Source organism: Eleginops maclovinus, chromosome 11, assembly GCF_036324505.1.
Source record: "Eleginops maclovinus isolate JMC-PN-2008 ecotype Puerto Natales chromosome 11, JC_Emac_rtc_rv5, whole genome shotgun sequence".
Lineage (NCBI taxonomy): Eukaryota > Metazoa > Chordata > Actinopteri > Perciformes > Eleginopidae > Eleginops > Eleginops maclovinus.
Window position 1 is genome coordinate 25,090,222 of NC_086359.1, and position 22,458 is coordinate 25,112,679.

The following is a 22,458-nucleotide window of genomic DNA, read 5'->3' on the forward strand; positions in this document are numbered from 1 at the left end:
GCTGTTCCTGAGGAGCGTTCACTACAGGTGTGGCCAGAGTGAGATGATGCCTTCCTGATTGGGAATTAACGGCACCTCAGCTACATTTCCAAATCAAAAACAAGTGATTCCAACACAACATGCACATGTTTTCCAAACTCCCTGTGGAGTTTCCATAAATTGCCACACAAACACACATGAGTCAGGACGGGGGGGGGGGGAAACAAATCTTCTACCTGTAGTTGTCTGGTAGGAAAGGGAGGTAATTACCGTAAGAAAGGAAAACCATCCAACCTGTTTATATCCTCTTCTCCAAGCAAGTGCTTAGGGAGGGGGGAATAACTCCCAGGGGAGATGGGGGGGAGGCAAGACTTGTACTCCAGAGTGCCACTGTTGATGGGGGAGGAGATATGATTTTCCATGGCTGGAGAGAATGCTGTGAAAACAAAACCAGAGCAGCTGCTTGAACCGACCCAACACACATCCCCTCAGATCACAACATCATTCCTGCTTCATGATTATCTGTAATGCTCTCTAAGGTTTATACTTACAGTTAAAATACAGGGGTTCATTTCCGACCACTTAACCTGTTTTTTAATTGATGTGAAAATTCAAAAGATATATTTGAAAAATAAAAAGCAAGCAGAACTGTACAATGTCTAAGTTAATTCATAAGTGTAACTACACGGCGTCACTGACTTGTTGAAGTTGAATCAAGCAGTTTGGCCTTTTTTAGCTTGTCCATTTCCGTTATGTACGTATGTCAGTGGCTGTGTGTGCAGAAAATCAATGAACGCGGCATTAACATGTTAAGGTTTTGTGTATTTTTGAAATATAACTGATGTAGGGAGATGCTTGAAAGTCTCAGTATGTAACACTTTCCTAAAAGCTACGGACTAGCTAGCTGATGACTCATCATTTTAAATACAAGAGGAGAGGACTTACAGTGTGTGATATCAGGAGGCCCATAGGGATCTGACAGGTATACATTGGTGGGCTTTCCCACCTTTAGGTAGACCACGTCCGACGTGTTCTTCAAAATGGCCACAGCTTCTTCATGAGACACTTCCTCCAGACTGTAGTTGTTCACCTGTCCACACAGAGATACAGCACAATCAGCAGAGTGTTTTCTTCCTGCTGCAGAGATCCGAGCGGCCGGCTCACAGCCTCCAGAAGACTGGATTATGACAGATGGTGTTCAAGTGGCAACACGACAGTAGGAAGGTAATTCATTTAAGCTCTGTTTAAGCAGGAGGGCTGGCTCCTCAGAGAGAGCCTGCTGTTCCACTGCTGAGCCAGTAGGTCCCAACCAAGTGCCAGGGGCTCATTTCCTCACATCATGATCAATTAGACGGAAGCTGAAGGACCATGGCTATCAGCTGATGTGTACACTGGTTGGTTAATGCACGGAGTGTGACATGATTCATTGATCAACATCAGTTTCATATCGCTCTCCATAACAGGGTTTGTATAAAATAGACCGTGCTAGGTGGCAGGCTGTTGCAGCAGCTCCCTGTGTTTTATTGATATATTGTCTTTTTTTCTACTTCTTTTATTTGGCTTTTTTTCTGCACAGATTTATTCGCGCTTTGAACAGCCATGGCCATGTTCTTTTTCAAACATTCTCTGGTCATTTTTCTGTTACATTTGGCACAGTTTGTAACGGAGAGCCACGCTCAAAGGACCAATGGCATTGTTTTCACCCGCGAGCAGCTGATCATGCTGTGCAGACCCGTGCTGCTGCACGGAGACTGGCATGACATCCCGGAGGAGCTACGGAGGCATCAGCAAGGCTGCAGAGCTGGAGCCAAGCAGAAGACTAAGAAGAAGAGGAGATATAAGCCTTCCGTGCCAGCAATCATAATGGGGAACGTGAGATCATTGGCAAATAAGATGGACGAGCTCGGTGTGTTGACAAAGACCCAGTGGGAGTACCGTGAGAGCAGCCTTATGTGTTTTATGGAGACGTGGCTGCACTTGCATATCCCGGAAAACAGCACGGCTCTCCCCGGCTTTACGAGCGTTCGGGCAGACAGGGACGCTACTCTGAGCGGTAAGAAGAAAGGAGGAGGGATTGCTCTGTATGTAAATGAACGATGGTGCAATCCTGGACATGTTACCGTGAAGGAGCGTTTCTGTAGCCCGGACATTGAACTGTTAGCTGTTGGATTACGTCCTTACTATCTGCCCAGAGAGTTTCACTACGCCATTGTTATTGCTGTTTACATTCCTCCATCAGCTGATGCTGAGGTGGCTGGTGACCTCATCCACTCCACTGTGGCTAACCTCCAAACACTACACCCAAATGCTTTCATCACCATCACTGGGATTTTAATCATGCTAAACTGGACAAAACTCTACCAACATTCACTCAGTATGTTAAAAGAGGCAACAACACTCTGGACCTTTTATATGCTAATACAAAGAATGCATACTGTGCCACTGCCCTCCCCCCTGGGCAGATCAGACCACAACCACGTCTTACTTGCTCCAAAATATGTCCCTCTTGTACAGAGGCAGCCTGTATCCACTAGGACAGTTAGGAAATGGACCCCTGAGGCCAATGAGGTTCTACAGGGCTGCTTCGAGACCACGGACTGGGATGTGTTTTGTGTGCCACATGGAAAGGACATCAACAACATGACCGAATGCATCACTCAACTTCTGTGAGCAAACAACACTGCTAGCTAAAACTGTACACTGCTTCCTGAACAATAAACCCTGGATTACAAGTGACCTGAAACAGCTTTTAAACAAGAAGAAGGAAGCTTTCAAGTCTGGGGACAAATCACTGCTGAGGAGCATCTAGCATGACCTGAGGGACAAGCTGAGGAAGAGCAGGGATGCATACAGGAAGAAGCTAGAGGCCAAGCTCCAGCAGAACAACAGCAAGGATGTGTGGACTGGAATGAAGGCCATCACAGGGTTCAAGGGGAGAGACAGGCTGACGATGGGCTCCCTGGAGAGGGCTAACAAGCTGAACACCTTCTTCAATATGTTCAGCTCCCTGCCCCCTGCTGCTGTCTCATCCACTTCCCACCTCACCACCACCACATCCTGGCTTCAACCCCCCCCCCCCCCACTATCCCCCCTGCTGAGCACTGTAAACTCTACCTCTTCACCTCTAATGTGCCTCCTTGGTACTGAGCCATCAAACCCCCTTCCATGTGGTAGTTGGAAGTACAGGAGCCCCAAAGGGGACCGTGCTGTCTCCCTTCCTCTTCACCTTATACACCACTGACTTTCAATACAACTCAGAGTCATGCCACCTGCAGAAATTTTCGGATACTCTGCAGTGGTAGGGTGTATAACGAATCGACAGGAGGAGGAGTACAGCGCGCTGGTGGAGGATTTTGTGGAGGGGACCGGAAGAAACCATCTGCTTCTGAATGTGGCCAAGACCAAAGAGATGGTCATTGACTTCAGGAGGAAGAGGACGTCTCACTGCCCCTGTGCATTCTGGGAGAGGATGTGGCTGTGGTGGAGGATTACAAGTACCTGGGAGTGCACCTTGACAATGGACTGAACTGGAGGGCCAACACTGACGCTGTACAAGAACGGGATGAGCCGACTCTATTTCCTGAGGAAGCTGAGATCCTTCAACGTGTGCAGCAAGATGTTGGAGATCTTCTAGCACTCTGTTGTTGGTGGTGCACTCTTCTTTGCTGCCGTCCACCACCAGCAGCAACACCAGCAGACTTAAAAAAGTAGTTGGCTGGAAAGCTGGCTCTGTCATCGGCATCAAAAATGTTGAGGCTGTGGTGAGAGGAGGACTCTGAAAAAACTGTTGTCCATCATGGATAACCCCACCCACCCTCTCCACCTGCAGCTGGACATAAAGCGGAGCTCCTTCTCCAACAGAATGCTCCAGCTCTGCTGTCACAAGGACAGATACAGAAGAACATTCCGGCCTACTGCAATAACTCTGTACAATAATTCCCCTCTGGCTGGCAGACAACTCACTGCTCCATAGCCTCTCATTGGTATATTTCTTATTTTTATTTTTAGTTCTAATTATTTGTAATTTGTTATGCTTCTTCTTTTTGTATTTCGCTGCTGCAACCAAAACATTTCCCAGTTTGGGATAAATAAAGTATTTCTTTTTTTTTTGACAAATCTTTTTATTAGTTTCATTTTCAAAACATTTTCAAAACATTACATGTCAAATACTGTGATTTTCTAATAGAAATATTAAAACAACCAAAAACCCCATTACCCTGCAATCTCATTCACACATACATACAAAGGGGTGGGGGGGGGGGGGGGAGACTAGGAAATAACAGCAAAATTAAATAAAAGATGATTTCTTTTTTATAATATTTTTTTTTAAATGAAAAGAAAGGGGGGGGGGGGGCGTCTCTACTCAGAATTAAGTTTTGGGTTCTTCCTCAACAGTAAGGGTTTCAATGTGGTCCAAAAAAGGCTGCCAGGTTTTATGGAACGTCGTCAGGGAGCCTCTAAGGGAGAACCTAATCCTTTCAAGCCTAACGCAATACAAGATTTCTTGTATCCATCTATTATGGGTGTGAGGAGAGGGATGTATCCATTTAAGGAGAATAAGCCTCCTAGCAAGCAGAGTGGTGAATGCCATAACTCGTCGTGTGGTAATGGGTGCATTGGGTGACGAAGGAATTCCGAAAAGGGCAGTGAGGGGGCTAGGGTCCACTGTCTCACCTAAGACCATCCCCAGTGAACCAAATATTGCAGACCAGAACTCTGATAGTTTAGGGCACGACCAAAACATGTGCATGTAGTCAGCCAGAGATTGTTTACATCTGTTACATGCATCAGACCTGTCAGGATACATCCTAGCGAGTTTTGCGTTAGTAAAATGTACTCTGTGCAAAATCTTGCACTGCAATAAACTATGCCTTGCACATATAGAAGAGGTGTGTACCAGGTCTAATATATCTCCCCACTGATCATCTGACATGTTAATCCTGAGGTCCTGGTCCCATACAACTCTAAGGGAATGTAAGTAAGTAGGATTTATCTTAAAAATTTTATCATATATAATGGAGGTGAGCCTCCTTGAATCGGTCTATAGTGATAGGAAAGAATCATCATCGAATCAGGGGGTCTGTCCGGAAATTGTGGGTATTGCTTTTCCCCAAAGTGCCTGATCTGAAAAAATCGGAACAAATGGGAACTTGGAAGATCAAATCTGCTGGCTAAATCCGCAAACGATGAGAAGAGACCACCAGCATAAAGATCATTAATAGACCGCAGGCCTTTGTTTGACCAAGTCAGGAAGACTGGATCCTAGCATGACGGGAGGAAAAGGTGGTTGCGATAGACTGGGGCTAGACCTGATGATGCATGTAAGCCACACTGCCTCCTAAACTGACCCCAAATCCTTAAAGTGCTAGTTACAATCGGGTTCTGGGCAACTTTTTTAATTGGGAAGGGTAATTGAGAACATGCCACCAACCAAAGTGAGAGACCCGAAGAGGATGCCTCCATCTGGGCCCACCGAGGGCGTTCTCCCTGTGCCAAATTAATGTTCCAAAAAGAAGCTTATTAATATTACAATAATATTGGTGGAGATTAGGTAGAGCCAGGCCCCCTTTAGACTTGGGGAGTTGAAGAACTACTCTTCTAATACGTGCCCTCTTGTTACACCATAAAAAAGAATTAATCTGCTGGTCAAGTGCTGAAAAAAAGGATTCATTTACAAATATTGGAATGTGTTGGAAGGAATCAAATTGACGCGTCCCATTAAGGAGAGAGGCAAGGAGGACCATCTAGCTAAGTCTGCTTTAAGGCGATCTACTAATGGGCTAAGGTTCTTAGCAAAAAGCTCCGTAAACGATTTAGTAATATGGATACCCAGGTATTTGAATCCCTCTGGGACCTTCTTAAAAGGAAAAAGAGCCTGGGAAAGTTTTTCAGCGAGGGTGGCTTTTCTGGAGGTTGAGTTTGTAGCCGGATAGCTTCTTAAATTGCTCTAACATGCTTAGAATTATAGGAAGGGAGGACGATGGGCTGGAAATATACAGTAAAAGGTCATCTGCATACAAAGAGAGCTTATGCGAAAAACCGAAACGGGTGATGCCCCTAAATCCTTCTTCACTACGCAGCCATATACTGTAGCTAGAGGCTCGACGGCGAGCGCAAATAATGAAGGAGATAGAGGGCAACCCTGTCTATTTCCGCGAGAGAGTGAGAACAAACCTGACCTAACACCGTTGACGTTGACTGAAGCTACGGGAGATGTATAGAGGAGTTGAATCCATGAAACAAAGTCCTTGCTGAAACCAAATTTGTTAAGTATATAAAACAGATATCCCCACTCTACTCTGTCGAAAGCCTTTTCCGCATCCAAAGAGAGAACAACTTCAGGGGAATTAGTAGAGGGAGAATAAATAATGTTAAACAACCTCCTGGTAGTAAAAAATGACAGTCGTCCCGAGATAAAGCCTGTCTGGTCGGGATTGATCAGGCCTGGCATCACCCTCTGGAGACGGCTAGATTGAACCTTAGACATGATCTTAAAGTCTACGTTTAAAAGGGATATCGGCCTATAGCTGCTACACAAGAGTGGGTCTTTATCCTTCTTCAACAACAAAGTGATTGAGGCCTCCGACAAAGTAGGCGGTAACTGGCATTTCAGAAAGGCATTATTGAATACTCTCACCAGGATAGGGGCAAGTACAGAACAAAACGTTTTTTAAAACTCAGTGGTGTAGCTATCAGGACCAGGCGATTTACCACTCTGTAAAGATTTGATAGCCTCTGTAACTTCAGAGATGGTTAATGGAGATCCCAGATCACAGGAACCACTCCCATCAACTTGGGGATAAACTAGAGTGTCCAAGGGGTTAGGGCTGTCCCAATCCTGTGGAGAACACCCTGAGGTGTATAATTCAGAATAGTAGTTTAAAAAGATATTACTGATTTCAGCAGGGTCTGTAGTAATATCACCTGTTGGCGATTTCACTCTTGGGATCAACCTGGAGGCACCTGCCACTCGCGATTGATATGCAAGCAGTTTGCCTGCCTTATCTCCCTGCTCAAAAAATTGTTGCCTGGTTTACAGAAGTTGCCTCTCCATCTTTCCAGTTGACAACAGCTCATATTGAGATTGAAGCTGAAGCCGTTTTTTATACAAAATAGAGGTGGGATTAACCGAGTATTGGATGTCTAAATTGCGGACATCAGCTTAAATTTCTGTCAATTTGGATTGCTCTGATTTCCTGAAATGGGAGACAAAAGAAATGATCTGACCACGAAGATAAGCCTTAAAGGACTCCCAAAGTATATCACTGCCAATATTTGGAGCATCGTTTATCTCAAAGAAAAATGTGATTTGTGTTGCAAGGAAAGCCTTAAATTTGGGTTCGGACAACAAATGAGGGCTAAATCTCCAGAATTTAGAGGGTGGTCTACCATGGGGAAATTTGATTACCACAGAAGTGGGTGCATGGTCGGAGATAACTATGCTATGATACGAACAGGAAAGAGCGTTATGTAATAGTTTATTGTCAAGTAAAAAGAAGTCTATCCGTGAGTAAGTGTGGTGGACATGTGAAAAGAAAGAAAAACTTTACTGGTGGGAAACTTAGTCCTCCACGGGTCCCTCAAGCCCAGCTGGTCGGCGTGAAATTTTAGGACTTTAGTCGATTTAGATCATGGCTGCCCAAATTGGGGCCGATTGTATTTGGCCCGTGCCTTCCCGCACTGTCCCACCATAAACGATCAGAAGCTCTCGTTGAAAATTATTTATTGGCGCACTACCAAATAATGCCATAGGATGGCGCTGTTGAGCTCCAGTCAGCTCCTAGCTATCCGATAACGCCCAAGACCAGTGAGTGAGAGGATTCAAGGATGGAGCGTAGTAGGCTGTGGCACACAGACAAACGAAAATTTTAAAAAACTTGGGAACAGGACTATTTTTTTACCGAGGTAGATTCCAATGCAGTGTGTCTGGTATGTAAGCAGAGGGTCGCTGTTTCAAAGGAATACAACATTCTCCGTCACTATCTAACTAAGCATGCGGCTGAGTTCGCAAAGTACACTGGAGAACATCGCAAGGTCAAGTTAGCAGACTTGCTAACAAAGCTAACCACCCAGCAGCGAACTCTACTTCAGCCGTCGAGGGCTAGTTATCGCATTAGCAATGCAATCGTGAGAAGTGGGAGAGCTTTTGCAGCGGGTGATTTCGTCAAGGAGTGTTTGACAATTGCTGCCCAAGATGCGTGTCCAAATCAGATGCGTGTATTTTCTCAAATTAGCCTGTCACGGAACACTGTCACCCGCCGTCACCAAGACGTTCGAGGTCAGATAGCCCAAAGAGCAAGTCACTTTTCTGCCTTCTCCTTTGCGTGCGATGAAAGCACCGACGTGTCCGACTCAGCACAGTTGCTGGTGTTTTTGCGAGGCGTCAATGAGGACTTTGAAGTGTGTCAAGAACTAGCGGGCCTTGAAAGGGACAACAAAAGGTGTGGATATTTTTATGGCAGTGGAGCGAGTTCTGGACAAGAACGGTTTGAAGTGGGAAACCCTATCTGGCATCACGACTGATGGAGCCCCCGCCATGGTCGGTAAGCGAGCAGGGCTAACTGCACTTGTGTCGGACAAGGTCTCCGAGTTTGGTGGCTCGATTTTAAAGTACCATTGTATTTTGCATCAGGAGCAACTGTGCGCTAAAAACATGGGCTTGAAAAACGTAATGCAGGATGTCGTCGCCATTGTCAACAATATTCGCTCAAAGGCCCTCTCACACCGTCAATTCAAAGCTCTGCTTGATGAGATGGATGCCCAGTATGATGATGTATTGTACCATCAGGAGGTGCGGTGGTTGAGCCGTGGGAAAGTTTTGCGGCGTTTCTTTGATCTGCGCGAGGAAATAAGAGAGTTTCAAGCCACGAAGACGAACAACATCCAAGTGCCCACGGACAGTCACTGGCTTGCAGACCTGGCTTTTCTTGTGGACATCACAGAGCTGCTGAATATCCTCAATCTTCAGCTCCAAGGGAGAGACCAGATGATCACGCAGATGTATCACCATGTCAGAGCCTTCAAGCAAAAGCTCCAGTAGCTTAGCAGACATCTCTCAAAAGGTGAGATCTAACTTTAATATTTTATTGAACATAAAACGATGTATTACGCTTGTTGTCACAACCATGCTATTATATTTGTGTGATGCATGCATACTTTGTGTTGGTGGAAAATAGATGTTCTTTTTAAAACCACTAAACCAGGCATTAAATCCAAAACAGTAGTTGTATTGCTTTTCATAGTCTACTGCAGCCATAAACAAAACAAAATATATCCCCTGCCCACCATTTGATTGATGATTGGTATTTCATTTCATTTCATGAACAACCTTGCATCTTACATTGCTGCTTTTGTCTTTGTGTCTGTATTTTCAGGAAATTTGGCACATTTCCCCAGCCTCAGAGAAGTTGGGTTGATGGAGGAAGACACACCAAAATACCTCGACATTCTCAACAATCTTGAGGTGGAGTTCGACCATCGCTTTGAAGATTTTCGTGGAAATACAACAGCATTTGAGCTGTTTGCTCAACCTTTTTCTGTGAATGTGGATGCAGTCAGTGAGGAGCTTCAAATGGAACTTTTGGAACTTCAGTCTGATTCAGACCTCCATAGCAGGTTCAGAGAGCTTTCCTTACAAGATTTTTACAGGTCTATTCCCGCACACAGATATGGCAAGATCTGCAAACATGCCCAGGTTATGTTATCCCTCTTTGGAAGTACTTATGTCTGTGAGCAGGCTTTCAGCCTTATGAATCTTAACAAGTCCAAACTGAGGAATGCTTTATCTGACTCTCAGCTACATGACATTCTCACTTTGTCAGTTAGTCAGCTTGAGCCTGATATTGAGAGGCTTTTAAAAACCAAGAACAGGCTTCATGTTTCCCACTGATTGGACTACTACAGGCAGAATATGTAGGCCTGCCCTAGGCCCCCATTGTGTCACCTGGGAGTATGGTAGGCCCAAGGACTGGTAATGTTCCACACCTGTCCACAAATATTTCATAGCGCTTCAGTTATTTTTTAATTAAGAAGCCAGATCGATGTTATGAAATGTTATTGACCTAAATGTGAAACACAATAAACAGTGCAATTCATTTTTCAAAATGACTTTGTGATATAGTGTTTATTTTGCACACGTATGCTTAACTTACACACGTAATGTACTGCACTCATATATTTACCGCACACTTAATGTACTGCAAAATTATCATTTTGGCCCTCGGCCCTCCCCTCACGTTCAATTTTGACCCTCCATCTGGAAGTATTTGGGCACCCCTGTTTTATATAGAGTTGACTGCTTGGCGGATGACCTATCAAGTTCTATATCCTGGACCAGGTTAAAGTTACCTCCAATTATAGATATTGAGATTAGGTATAGAAGTAAAGAATTTGGATATAAATTTGTCATCATCCCAAGTCGGTGCATATAGTGAAGCCAGGACCACAGGAGTATTTTGTAGTTTGCCAGATACTATAACGTATCGTCCGTTTGGATCAGATATAGTAGTGTTTAGTTCAAAGGCAATATCCCATGTGTATAATAATAGCAGCCCCTCTAGCCCTCTCGGAAAACCTCGAATGAAACAGGTGACCCATCCATGGCCTCTTGATGCGAGACATTTCCGCCGTACGGAGTTGTGTCTCCTGTAAAAAGCAGATGTCCCCTCTAAGGTGTGCAAATGTGAGATTACCTTGTTGGCTTTAGAGATATTGTTCATCCCTTTAACATTCCAAGAAATAAACCGGATATTTCTACCACTCATTGACCTAGTCTTTCAAGTTTTGCCTTTACCTGAGCAGAGACTAAAATAAAAGGGGAGGGGGAGAAAGAAAACAGGAAAAGGGGGGGGACAAACAAACACACACACACACACACACACACACACACACACACACACACACACTCAACCACAAACAACAAAATCCAGTCCCATTGGGGGCATCAAACATGTGTATCTCCTGGATACAAACCTCCCTGACATGAGCCACTCCTAACCTTCCCTTACTTAACCTCCGTTCCCTCTACTTCGAAACAGTAGATAAATACCCCATAAAAACCCCAGCAGAAAACTACAACCTGTATATAAAAAATATTTTTTTAGAAATAGTGACCCGGCTACATAAAAATTAGCTTACAGGGAGTCCTTCGTAAAGTAACACACATGTACACATACGATGTATAGTTCGGCGTAGCTATAGTGCAGTCCAGGCTATGCTAACGAGCAGCTCAGCTAAACCACCCAGAAACGTGGCAAGCTAGCAGATGGGCCAACTATAATTACTGTGTTCTATAGCAGAGTATGTTACTTCTGTTTAGCGGCAAGATATTCCTTAGCTTCCTCGACAGATGACAGCCGAACTTTGTCTCCATTCTCCGTCGTAATCATCAGCTTGGCTGGGTATTGGAGAGCGGGTCTGAGTCCGAGCTTATACAGCTGCGCCATCACCTCTCGGTACAGAGCTCGCTGCGCTACCACCTCGGGGATATAATCTTCATAAAAGGCAATATGTTTCCCCTCGTACCGCAGTTCCGCTCTCATCTTCCGGGCCTCGCGGATGACCTTTTTCTTGGTCTGGAAGTTCGAGAAAGGGATGATGACAGGCCTCGGCCTTTCCGCAGGCTTTGGCTTCGCGGCTAACAACCTGTGGGCCCGGACCAGTTCAGGAGAGGTAGGCAGGATTTGGTCCCCCAGAAGCTGGGGTAATAGGTTGGAGAAGAATGCGGTTGGCTGTGGGCCTTCAATCAACTCCGGGAGACCAATGATGTGAATATTGTTGCGGCGGCTCCGGGCTTCGAGGTCTGAAGTTCTAGCGGCCAGCTCTGTGCATGTAGCTTCAAGAGTCGACAGGCGCCCGTCAACTGAGTCTGCATTCAACTCCAGAGATGTAATGCGTTGCCCAAGCTCGGACACGTTCGCATGTACCAGGTCAACTTTAGACTCAAGTGCGGTGATAGCGGTTTTAAACTCTGCCGAAAGAGACACTTTATGGCTCTCCAACAAACTTGTTAACGGCGCCATGCTGACGTCGCCCACAGCGACGTCTTCCTTAGGCACAGAGTCTTTCTTGGAACGCTTTGTAGCTTTAGATGCCATGTCTTCTTAATGTATCAAGTTGCTCAGCTATTTTATATCGATTTGCAAAGTTTCAAGTGAATACCGGGGTTTTTACATACCAAAAAGTTGGAAACGAGGGAGCGGGAGGAAAACACGTCTACTCCTCACTCTTCATACCGGAAGTCCCTCTCAAAATAAAGTATTTCTGATTCTGATTCTGATTATCTAAAAATCTCTACAGCAGGGACAGTGATGTCATAGTGGTGGACTGAAGTACTGCACTTACAGTTGTGAGGTACTTGTACTTTCATGAAATCTTTACATTTTCCTTCATACTTTACTCCTCTACAACTCAAAGGCACATATTTTCTGTTTTAATTCCACTATATTTATTTGATAACTTTAGTTCCTTTGAGAATGCAGGTGATATTATCTGCCCATTGTTATGTTTCTTTATATTTCTTTACAGCTAAAGGAAATAAACTGCTCTTCACTGTGCAGCCCCGGGTTACAGAATTACAATGAATTAGCGTTGATCCTTTCGAATCCTTGAGTTTAAATTCAGATACCTAGTTTACCATATTAGCACCAAATCATTTGTGATGTAATATTGTGAGTTAAGAGTGCGTTTATACATCAGTCATCCTTCACACACAATAGTGGCAGAGCAAGGTGTGTCTTAGACTCAATAACACATAATCCCGATCAACATCGGGATGTGCTGCTGCCGTCTGGCAGACGGTACCGCAGCATCCGGACCAAGACCGCCAGACTCAGGGACAGTTTTATACCACAGGCTATAAGACTGCTGAACTCCTGAGCTCTGTGAATGTCTACTCACATATGTTTATAGTACACACATATATATATATATACACATCTGCCATACATATCTGTTTATAGTACACATATCTATATATTATACATATCTGCCATATACATCTGTTATACGTAATATATGCATCTGTCCATACCTCCTCATTCAACAGTGTAAAGTATTTAAATACTTTCAATGTATTCACATATGTATATATTTCACATCCTTAAATCTTTATTGTTGTTATTGTAAATATTCTTCTCTCTTTTTGCACTGTTTTATTTATCTTATTTGCACCATGTATGTTGAGTTGTTGGAGGAGCATGGGATATAAGATTTTCATTGCCAACATATACGTTGTATCTGCTGTGCATATGACCAATAAAACCTTGAAACCTTGAAACAACTCAAGGGCCGTTACTTTAGTGTGTTGTTGACTATTCGGACATCAAATAGTTAAAGGGTTCCACTGAGGGTCAGTGAAGAAATACTGTATTGTTTTAATGTGAGATATCTCTGAAAATATACCAAACATTTATTTGATTAAATATACTTATGCAAGCTTTTAAACTTAATCATGTACTCACCATTAACAGCCTGTCCCCTACTTGTAGTCTGCAGTCCTTCTGAGCTGCACCGCCATCAATGATCTTGGTGGTGTAAATGCTGTTGTCACCTGGGATGTGCTGGTTTCCAACGCCACCTGCAATACTGAAGCCCAGCCCTGTGTGTGTGAAAGTAAGTGATTAGTTTCAGGGTTGTGTGGATGACAGTTGTATGTTGAGTATAACGCACAGGTGTCATGATACATGTCAACACTTATACATTGAAAGTTCTTTTTAACCAGGAGTTTGTCTAAATAATCACATTTGAAAGTCATTGTAAAAACTAACTATGCTGAAGGAACAGTGGCTACAGAAAGGTTCAACTGTTACAATAAATGTGTGTGTGATTGAATTTATGTTGGACTGTGTGTGTGTGTGTGTGTGTGTGTGTGTGTGTGTGTGTGTGTGTGTGTGTGTGTGTGTGTATGTGTGCCTGAGCCCACCTTTGGGTCCTTTGATGAGTTTGATCTCGATGATGGTCTCGAGCATCGGCCTGCGGCGCCGCACATACAGCCGGACGATAGAGCCTGCAACTTTCAGAGCCTCAACCGCCTTACTGTGACACACTTCAGACACGTCTGCATCGTTCACCCGCAGGATGCAGTCATTTACTCTGTATGAGAAGCAGTGTGGAGAAATTACCATTGTTATTGGTAATACTTTATAATGAGAGCAGGTCAAACCTCACACGGTTTCCTTCTTAAAAAACTGTGAGGCGGATGCACGGTATCCATTGCAGGAGCAGATTACCTAGGCTTCTTTAGAGAGCCAAACAATGTTCTCTTATATAGAAAACACGATGGTGACTGTTTTGTATTGCTGTTCTATCGCAATTAAAAATAATCAGTGTTGACCAGTTTGATAAGATTAGATTAGAATAGAATAAGAAGGTTTCTTCCTCCATCTACATTAAGGACATACAATGGTTATCTATGTTGCTAATGCTTGCTATAGTTATTTATTGATATTTAGTTTTTTTCACATTTAGATGTTTATGTTTTTTGTTCAATGCATGCACACAGCATGAAGTTCCATTATGTGCATCTTCACTTTTTTAAAGGGGCCCTTAACTGCTAATTTTCAGGTCTCATAATTCTATTTAATGTCTCTCCTGGGACATGTCTCCATGCTTTAATGTTCAGAAAGCTCTTTATTTTTCTCACACTGCCTGTGCTGCAGCACCTCTTTTCACCCTCTGTCTAAAACCAGAGCCCAGTCAGCTATGATTGGTTCGCTGGCCGGCTCTGTTGTGATTGTTCAGCCGCTTAGAGATGTCCCGGCCCTTAGCCTATTACAAAATGTTGGAGCAGTAGCCAATAAAAGTGTGGAGTGTTCCATAGTGATGTCATTATTTAAGTGTGAATCATGCCTGGCTTGCTCCTTCGGCTTTTAGCAGGAGTTTGAGGCTGTGCATGCATTATACTCCTCCACACCCCTATACACTCCTTTATGTTCCTATAGACTCCTTTATGCTCCTATACACTCCTTTATGCTCCTATACACTCCTCTACTCTCCTATACACTCCTCTACTCTCCTATACACTCCTCTCATCAGCTGTAATGCTGTAGTGGCAGCTGGAAAAAAGAGCAGAAGCTGTCCTGAAAGCAAAACAGTATTATTCATCACTGCTTCTAACAACTGTGTGTGTGTGTGTGTGTGTGTGTGTGTGTGTGTGTGTGTGTGTGTGTGTGTGTGTGTGTGTGTGTGTGTGTGTGTGTGTGTGTGTGTCCATAATCCATTACATACTTTCATTCATTTTGTCCTGCTCTCAGACCCTTAAAGGACGTCCGGCACTCTCCTTCATCTTCTGACACACACTGTGCACCGCTCCAGAAAAAGGTCCAGCTAATATTCTGTGGGGCCAAACTGTAGTCTTTCAAGCTATGGCTCTGCCGGTTGATACCAACCCCGAGAGCTTATGTTTATGAAAAAGACTTAAATTCCAGGGGAGCGAAGAAGCCCCTGCCTCCTTGCTGCAGCGAAGGATCAGGTGGAATGTGTTCTTTGCTCAGCGATGCTGTATGTAGGAGCCATTTCCTTAGTTTAAATTAATTTATCATTAGATTAAAAACATGACACAGTGTGGTGTTTATTATTTATTTAAATTGCGTGTGTTACTCCTGCAGGTCGGGCTCGCAGCATGAAAGGAGAGGTGCTGCTGCCTAACTGTGTGCCTGACCAAAGCATACCGTTTTTAGACCTTGCTTGTTGGGACACAGTAGCTTGGTTCCTTATTTACCTTTTTTTTTGTTGCATTGGAATAAACAAAAATATTTCATTTTTCAATCTCATCTGGACATTCTCTTTTTTATTTCTTCTCAACATCAAGCGTCAATTCATCCGTCAGCCCAGGAGTTATTCACAAACAAAGAAACAAACAAATTGATATCGCAGTCAGTACATTAGTCTAAAAACTCGCTTTTGGGCTGAAAACTGGAGGAAAAGTGAGTGAAGGACCACCGGCATCCAAACAAAGGAACAATGGAGACTGCGCAAACCAGGAAAACACCACAACGGTAAAAGTTTCAAAATATCAACATGCTCCAACTAGTGCAACAAACTGGACGGATGTGATTTATTTCGTTAAGGAAGTGATACATCCTAAGGAGCATTATTGCAGTGACTTTAATGGACATTGGAACGGAGTTATTTATTTTGAATGCCTGCTGTATAATGGAATTAATGAATGGCGCAAGCAGACACACCTCGCAGAAGGATTGAGACATTTGAAACGAAATTTCTAAAGTATGCTGATTCATTGATACTGATACAAAAGTGAAAAATAATCAGCAAAATGGATGATAATGAACTGATTGGAGCAGCTGTGGCGAATATGAGTTCAATTGAAACCCAAATGGACGAGGATCATGCTTCAAAAATGCGTTTATCGAAACAAGCCAGATTTCGTCATCTTACACGCAGAAGGAACATTATTAAGGAATTAACGGAGGACTACATGAGTGCATAGGAAGTTCAGGAGAACATGGTAAAATAAAATGCTTTGGCAGAAAGTTTTAAAGAGTCACACTTGTCCTATCATCTACTTTTAAACGAGGAAGAAGACAAACGTGAGAGTGAAGCTTGGTTTCAATCCAACTTGACTAGCATTGAATAATTTATTATTTTTGTTTTTGATTGTCACTGGGAAAGTGCTTCTGAGGTCTCCAAAAGGTCTAAAAGGAAGGGAACATTCATCAAGTGTTTCATCATCCTCATCCTCTTGCATATGTGCAGAAGCAGAGAAAGTTGCGCTAAAGGCAAAAATAAATGCATCGGAGACCAGGCATGCTTTGGAGGAGGAGGAGCTAAATAGGCAAAGGGAGCAACTAAGGAAAAGAAAGGAAGCTTTGGAGCTGCATCCCAGTTAGAAGCAACTGCTGCTAAAATCTCTGTCCTCAACATTCTGGAATCTCAAGCCAAACAAACAACAACTGATGGAATGAACGCCTATTACGGACAAATGAAAAAAAGGATGCAATCTCTGCAAAGGAAGAGGATTACACAGAGGATAAAATAGTGGATATGCAAAGTGTGCAACCAAAGGAAGGACCTCAGTATGGATACTCACTGGGCCATCCGGCACAAAGAGTCAAAAGCATCACAAAACCCCTCTTTGAAACAAACACAATCAGATGATGGCCATACCCAACAAAACTCCATAAGAGACACAACTCTGTACAGACATATTACAAAGACAAAATGATATTACTGCCTCTTTAGTTCTGCAACAACACCATTCCTTGTTATCCCAAAAGGACATAAAGGTCTTTGAAGGAGATCCAGTTGAATATAGATCCTTTCTAAGGGCTTTTGAGCATGCCATTGAAGCTAAAACTGTCTGTGGCAAAGACCGGCTGTACTATTTGGAACAGTACACCAGGGGGCAGTGTCGTGAACTGGTCAGGACCTGCCTATACATGGATCCAGAAAGGTGATATGTAAAGGCTAAAGAACTTCTTCAAGAACATTATGGCAATGAGTTTAAAATTGCAAATGCATATATTAAAAAGGCCCTGTCATGGTCTCAAATCAAACCTGAGGACCGTAAGGCTTTACAGGCCTTTGCATTATACTTAAGAGGATGCTGTAATGCAATGGAGGAAATCACCTACATGGAGGAACTGCATCTTTCTTCAAAACTTTAATCCCTGATAACAAAGTTGCCATACAAGCTAAGAGAGAGGTGGCGATCAGATGTCTGCATGCTACAGGAAAGGCAGCACAGCAAGGTCAAATTCAGCGACCTTATGAAGTTCATTGAGCGTCATTTGAAGATCTTAACAGCACCGTCTTTGTCTGCATACAGGACCAAACCATAACCCAGACATGCCTCCATTCACAAATGTTGGTGTGGATTACTTTGGCCCAGACAATGTTCAGTGCAGCAAATGTTAATTTGGGTTTTGCCAGACACCATCAGCCTAAACAGCAGCACGGAGCATTTACTGCCCACTGCACTTTCTAAACTCCAATGAGGTCAATAAAGTTAAATATTGATTTATCACAACAGTTGATTGATTGTATAGCCCTTCCTATTTCTTCAAATTTCAATCTGACTCCATATTAATGAGTGCGAAGGATTCATATGAACAAAAGGAATCAACAAGATGAATAAAGAGGAGTTTCTTCAGGCCTGAAGTGTGACTCCCTACTACACTTCAAAAGGCCCGGGACAACAACCAAAACAGATCCTGCTGTCTGACATCTCAGATATATTTATAGAGGATCCAGCAGTGATATATCCAGTCCACAGAGCTCTAAGTCCTCCTGCTAAAGAGATGTCTATTTCCCACGTTTCTCCAGTGCTTTCTTTTCCTGTTCGGCTGCGGACATTTCTCTGGGAATCCCTTATTAAAAACCTTTGTAGAAGGTGACTGACCTGAGGCGTCCATCCTCTGCTGCAGCTCCTCCTGGGATGATCTTAGTGATGAAAATGCCGGGGTCGTCGCCGATGTGGGGGTTGTCTGTCCCACCGGCAATGCTGAAGCCCAACCCAGAGTTACCCTGCACCCATGGAGAGCATTCAGTGAACACAGAGACCGCAGACACAGCTGTTCCATAGGCAGAGCGCCTGAATGCCAACACATGACTCCTGCTGCTGTGTTAATGCCACTACAGGAACATGGACACGGTTTGCATTAGTTTTTATAAAGCAGTGGTTCCCAAGCTTCATGTCACCGCTGTTTCCTTTGAGCCAATTACACAATATGTGACAGTAATATATAATATATATAAAAATCAAAAGCTTACTTACTTAGCTGTTTACTTTCTGGCTGTTGAAAAATAAATATATTCTAGATATCAACAGAAAAGTCATTATTGATATTTTGTGTGTTCATTTTCTCCCTCAACACGAACACTTTGATGCATTTTGTTTCTAGTTTATAATGACGGCACTGTGTGAAAACCTTGCAAGCATCTTCATTGCTTTCAAGGTTTAAACTTTATAGACCTTCCTTTTCTAAGTGTTGACTTTTATTTCTGTTGGAAATCAGTAACATTTCTTATGTCTGCTCTCAGTATGATTACAAAGTGTTCAGATTATCATTACCACATTTTGTTAACCTGGCTCTCACTATAACATATTATATTTATTTGGCAGCAGGATCACTCCTGGTCTTTAAGAGTAGGGGCTGCAGTTTGTTGGCTATACAGATAAAATCCCCCCTCAAAAAAAGTTTTCAACTTGGAAAAGCAACTGCTCGTGATTATGAAAACCTCTGAGTGTCCCTGCAGGGCCCTGCTGCTTCAAACACTGAATCCAAAAATGTTCTTGTGCTCACCAAGGCGACAACTTGAGGGGACCAGACACAGGCTTGTAAGCCATGTTAAAATGACGTCATGATCTTAGAAATGATGTTTACGAGAAAGCTATTTTAGGTCTGTGTATCTCTGCTATTATACAATATGTATGCTTTCTAATCCCATAATGAGTGAAAACATACATCTTTCAAATACCCTATCAAAACTTTGCATTTTAATTTAAAGCCTGTAGGAGACCACTGTAAGATACTCACCCGCTCTAGAGTGATTTCCTCAAACTCGTCTTCAATTTCTGTTCCATTGACCTGAGGAACAGAAGACAAGATGTTCAAACATTACTTCAATATGAAAATACTGGCCAGTGATGCTTCATAAATACAGGTTGATGTAAAAATGTGGACAAACATAAAGGCCAACTTTGCATATTTTAGTGGAAAAGAGTGTTTCCCAGGGCCGCTGGTACTCCTGGGCCTCACGGGAAACCATTTAATGTGCTGTTCATCGACCAAACAGTCTCATCCTGAATCTCAATGAGGTGATTAATAAGTGGCAAGCACCCCCGTCATTATGCATTCATACAGGAATAGCACACGGCGTATGAGATGCTGAATATTAAATTCCCAGTCGGACATTGCATTTGAGCAGCATCAGATATTATTATCAGAATTCCATGGGATTGTTGAAGAAAGGTACACCCCAAGAGTGAATCAGAGCAGAGTTTCCCTATGTTAAATGTCAGATCTGGACTCTATTCCATGAACACAGACTGAATAAAAGTCAGTCATTTTTGTAAGCAAGATGGCGCCGAGGATGGCTGCCGTGTCTCGAGCTCCTCACCAACTCCACATCTTAGTGTTTTTATTGTTTTACTTTGTTGGTTGTTTTTAACTTTTTTTGCAACATGCAAACCGCCCAAGCGAGCCCTATCATCCAATATGATAGAGAACAACTTTTACACATCAGGTCGCTGGTGGACAGCAATAATCCACGACGACCTGCAAACAATGGAGAGTCTCTGTGTTTACCTGCTGGAGCTCTACCTGCAGGAGGAAGAGAGGTTCCCGGGTCGGGGTCCTGGTCAGGCTGAGGAAACGTGAAAACAGGCCTCCTCTACCGAGTTTACTTCTGGCAAATGTCCAATCCCTGGATAATAAGCTGGACGAACTCCGTAGCAGGGTGGCATTTCAACGGGACATTAAGACCTGTAATGTTTTGGTTTTCATGGAGACTTGGGTCGACCCCACGATACCGGACACCGCCATTGCTCCACACGGATTCTCCATTCATCGCCAGGACCGGACAATAAACTCAGGGAAGAGCAAGGGAGGAGGTGTGTGCTTCATGATTAACAACAAGTGGTGCTCAGATGTGGAAATAATTTCCTCGGGCTGTTCTCCCAGCCTAGAGCACATCATGATCGGATGCCGGCCTTTTTATCTGCCAAGGGAGTTCACATCTGTTGTTCTAACAGCAGTGTATGTTCCGCCGAACGCTGACAACAACACAGCACTGGAGGAGCTGTATGGGATTATCGACAGGACAGAGACTTCTCGGCCAGAGGCCGCATTTATTGTGGCTGTGGATTTTAACAGAGCCAACATGAAGAAAGTCCTGCCGAAATACTATCAGCACGTCAGCTGCCCCACACGCGGTGGAAATACACTGGACCAGGGACAAGGTGGAGTCGAACTACAAGGGCTCCAACGCCAGAAATATGTGGTCTTGACTAAAAAAAAATAACAGACTACAAAAGGACAACGAGCTGTGCTGAGGAAGTGTCTGCATCTCTCCCAGATGAACTGAACACATTTTATGCACGCTATGAGAGGCCCCCGGCTGTGGAGGCACAGAAGGCCCAGGATCCCTGCTCACTGGTTTTAACCAGTGCAGATGTGTGTAGATCTCTGAAAAGGATCAACACACACAGGGCTCCTGGACCTGATGGCATCCCTGGCTGTGCTCTCAAGGTGTGTGCAGTTCAGCTGGCAGATGTGTTCACAGACAGTTTCAGTAGGTCACTGCTCCAGTCTGTAGTCCCCACATGTTTTAAAGAGTCCATCATTGTCCCTGTCCCCAAAAAGACAAAACCCATCTGCCTCAATGACTACCGCCCAGTTGCACTCACCTCCATCATCATGAAGTGCTTTGAGCAGTTAGTCAAACCTTTTATCACCTCCTCCCTCCCTGACTCACTGGACCCCCTGCAGTTTGCCTACAGGGCAAACAGGTCCACGGATGATGCCATCTCCCTCACCCTCCACACTGCCCTCTCCCACCTGGACCGGAGGAACACTTATGTGAGAATGCTGTTCATTGACTACAGTTCAGCATTCAACACCATTGTGCCCTCCAAGCTCATCATTAAGCACAGGGACCTCGGGCTCAACAGCGCCCTCTGTGACTGGATCCTGAGCTTCCTGACGGGCAGATCCCAGGCAGTGCGGATGGGGAACATCACATCCTCCACCTTGACCCTCAACACCGGAGCCCCTCAGGGTTGTGTGCTCAGCCCTCTCCTCTACTCCCTCTTCATGCACGACTGCGTGGCCACACACAGCTCCATCACCATCATCAAGTTTGTTGACGACACGACCGTCATCGGCCTGATCACAGACGGCGACGAGACGGCGTACAGAGAGGAGGTCAGAGCCCTGACATCTTGGTGCCAGGACAACAACCTCCACCTCAACGTCGGCAAAACTAAGGAGCTGATTGTGGACTACAGGAAGAGGCAGAGAGATGCACACACACCCATCACCATCGACGGGACTCCTGTGGAGAGAGTCAGCAGCTTCAGGTTCCTCGGGGTAAACATCAGTGAGGACCTGACATGGACACATCACACCAGGGTCATGTCCAAGACGGCTCGACAGCGGCTCTTCTTCCTCCGCAGGCTGCGGAAGTTCAACATGGACTCCAGGATACTCTGCAACTTGTACAGGTGCACCATCGAGAGTATCCTGACTGGCTGCATCACCGCCTGGTATGGCAGTTGCACCGCCCTCAACCGTAAGACTCTACAGAGGGTGGTGAAAACTGCTCAGCACATCACCAGGACGGAGCTGCCATCCATGGAGGACCTCTACACCCAGCGGTGTAGGAAGAAGGCCGGTAGGATATTAAAGGACCCCCATCACCCCAGCAACAATCTGTTCTGTCTGCTGCCGTCTGGCAGACAGTACCGCAGCATCCGGACCAAGACCACCAGACTCAGAGACAGTTTTATACCACAGGCTA

The 22,458-nt window shown here is 44.2% G+C and overlaps 1 protein-coding gene across 23 annotated transcripts in view; it reads right to left on the reverse strand.

Moving 5' to 3' along the window:
* dlg2 (discs, large homolog 2 (Drosophila)) overlaps positions 1-22,458 on the reverse strand; it is a 186,728-nt gene that overhangs the window by 37,896 nt on the left and 126,374 nt on the right. For 20 of the 23 annotated variants that reach the window (XR_010166744.1, XR_010166743.1, XM_063894821.1 and 17 more), the window contains 6 exons: positions 19,476-19,526; positions 18,338-18,462; positions 13,901-14,070; positions 13,440-13,576; positions 925-1,069; positions 250-415 (listed from right to left, as the gene is read on the reverse strand). Coding sequence is in view for 21 of the 23 variants with exons in the window: in XM_063894821.1 (XP_063750891.1) it covers positions 250-415; positions 925-1,069; positions 13,440-13,576; positions 13,901-14,070; positions 18,338-18,462; positions 19,476-19,526 (794 nt within the window). In the remaining 2 variants the exon portion in view is untranslated. The remainder of the gene's footprint in view (positions 1-249; positions 416-924; positions 1,070-13,439; positions 13,577-13,900; positions 14,071-18,337; positions 18,463-19,475; positions 19,527-22,458) is intronic. The other 3 variants (XM_063894836.1, XM_063894827.1, XM_063894826.1) reach the window with 1 other exon arrangement.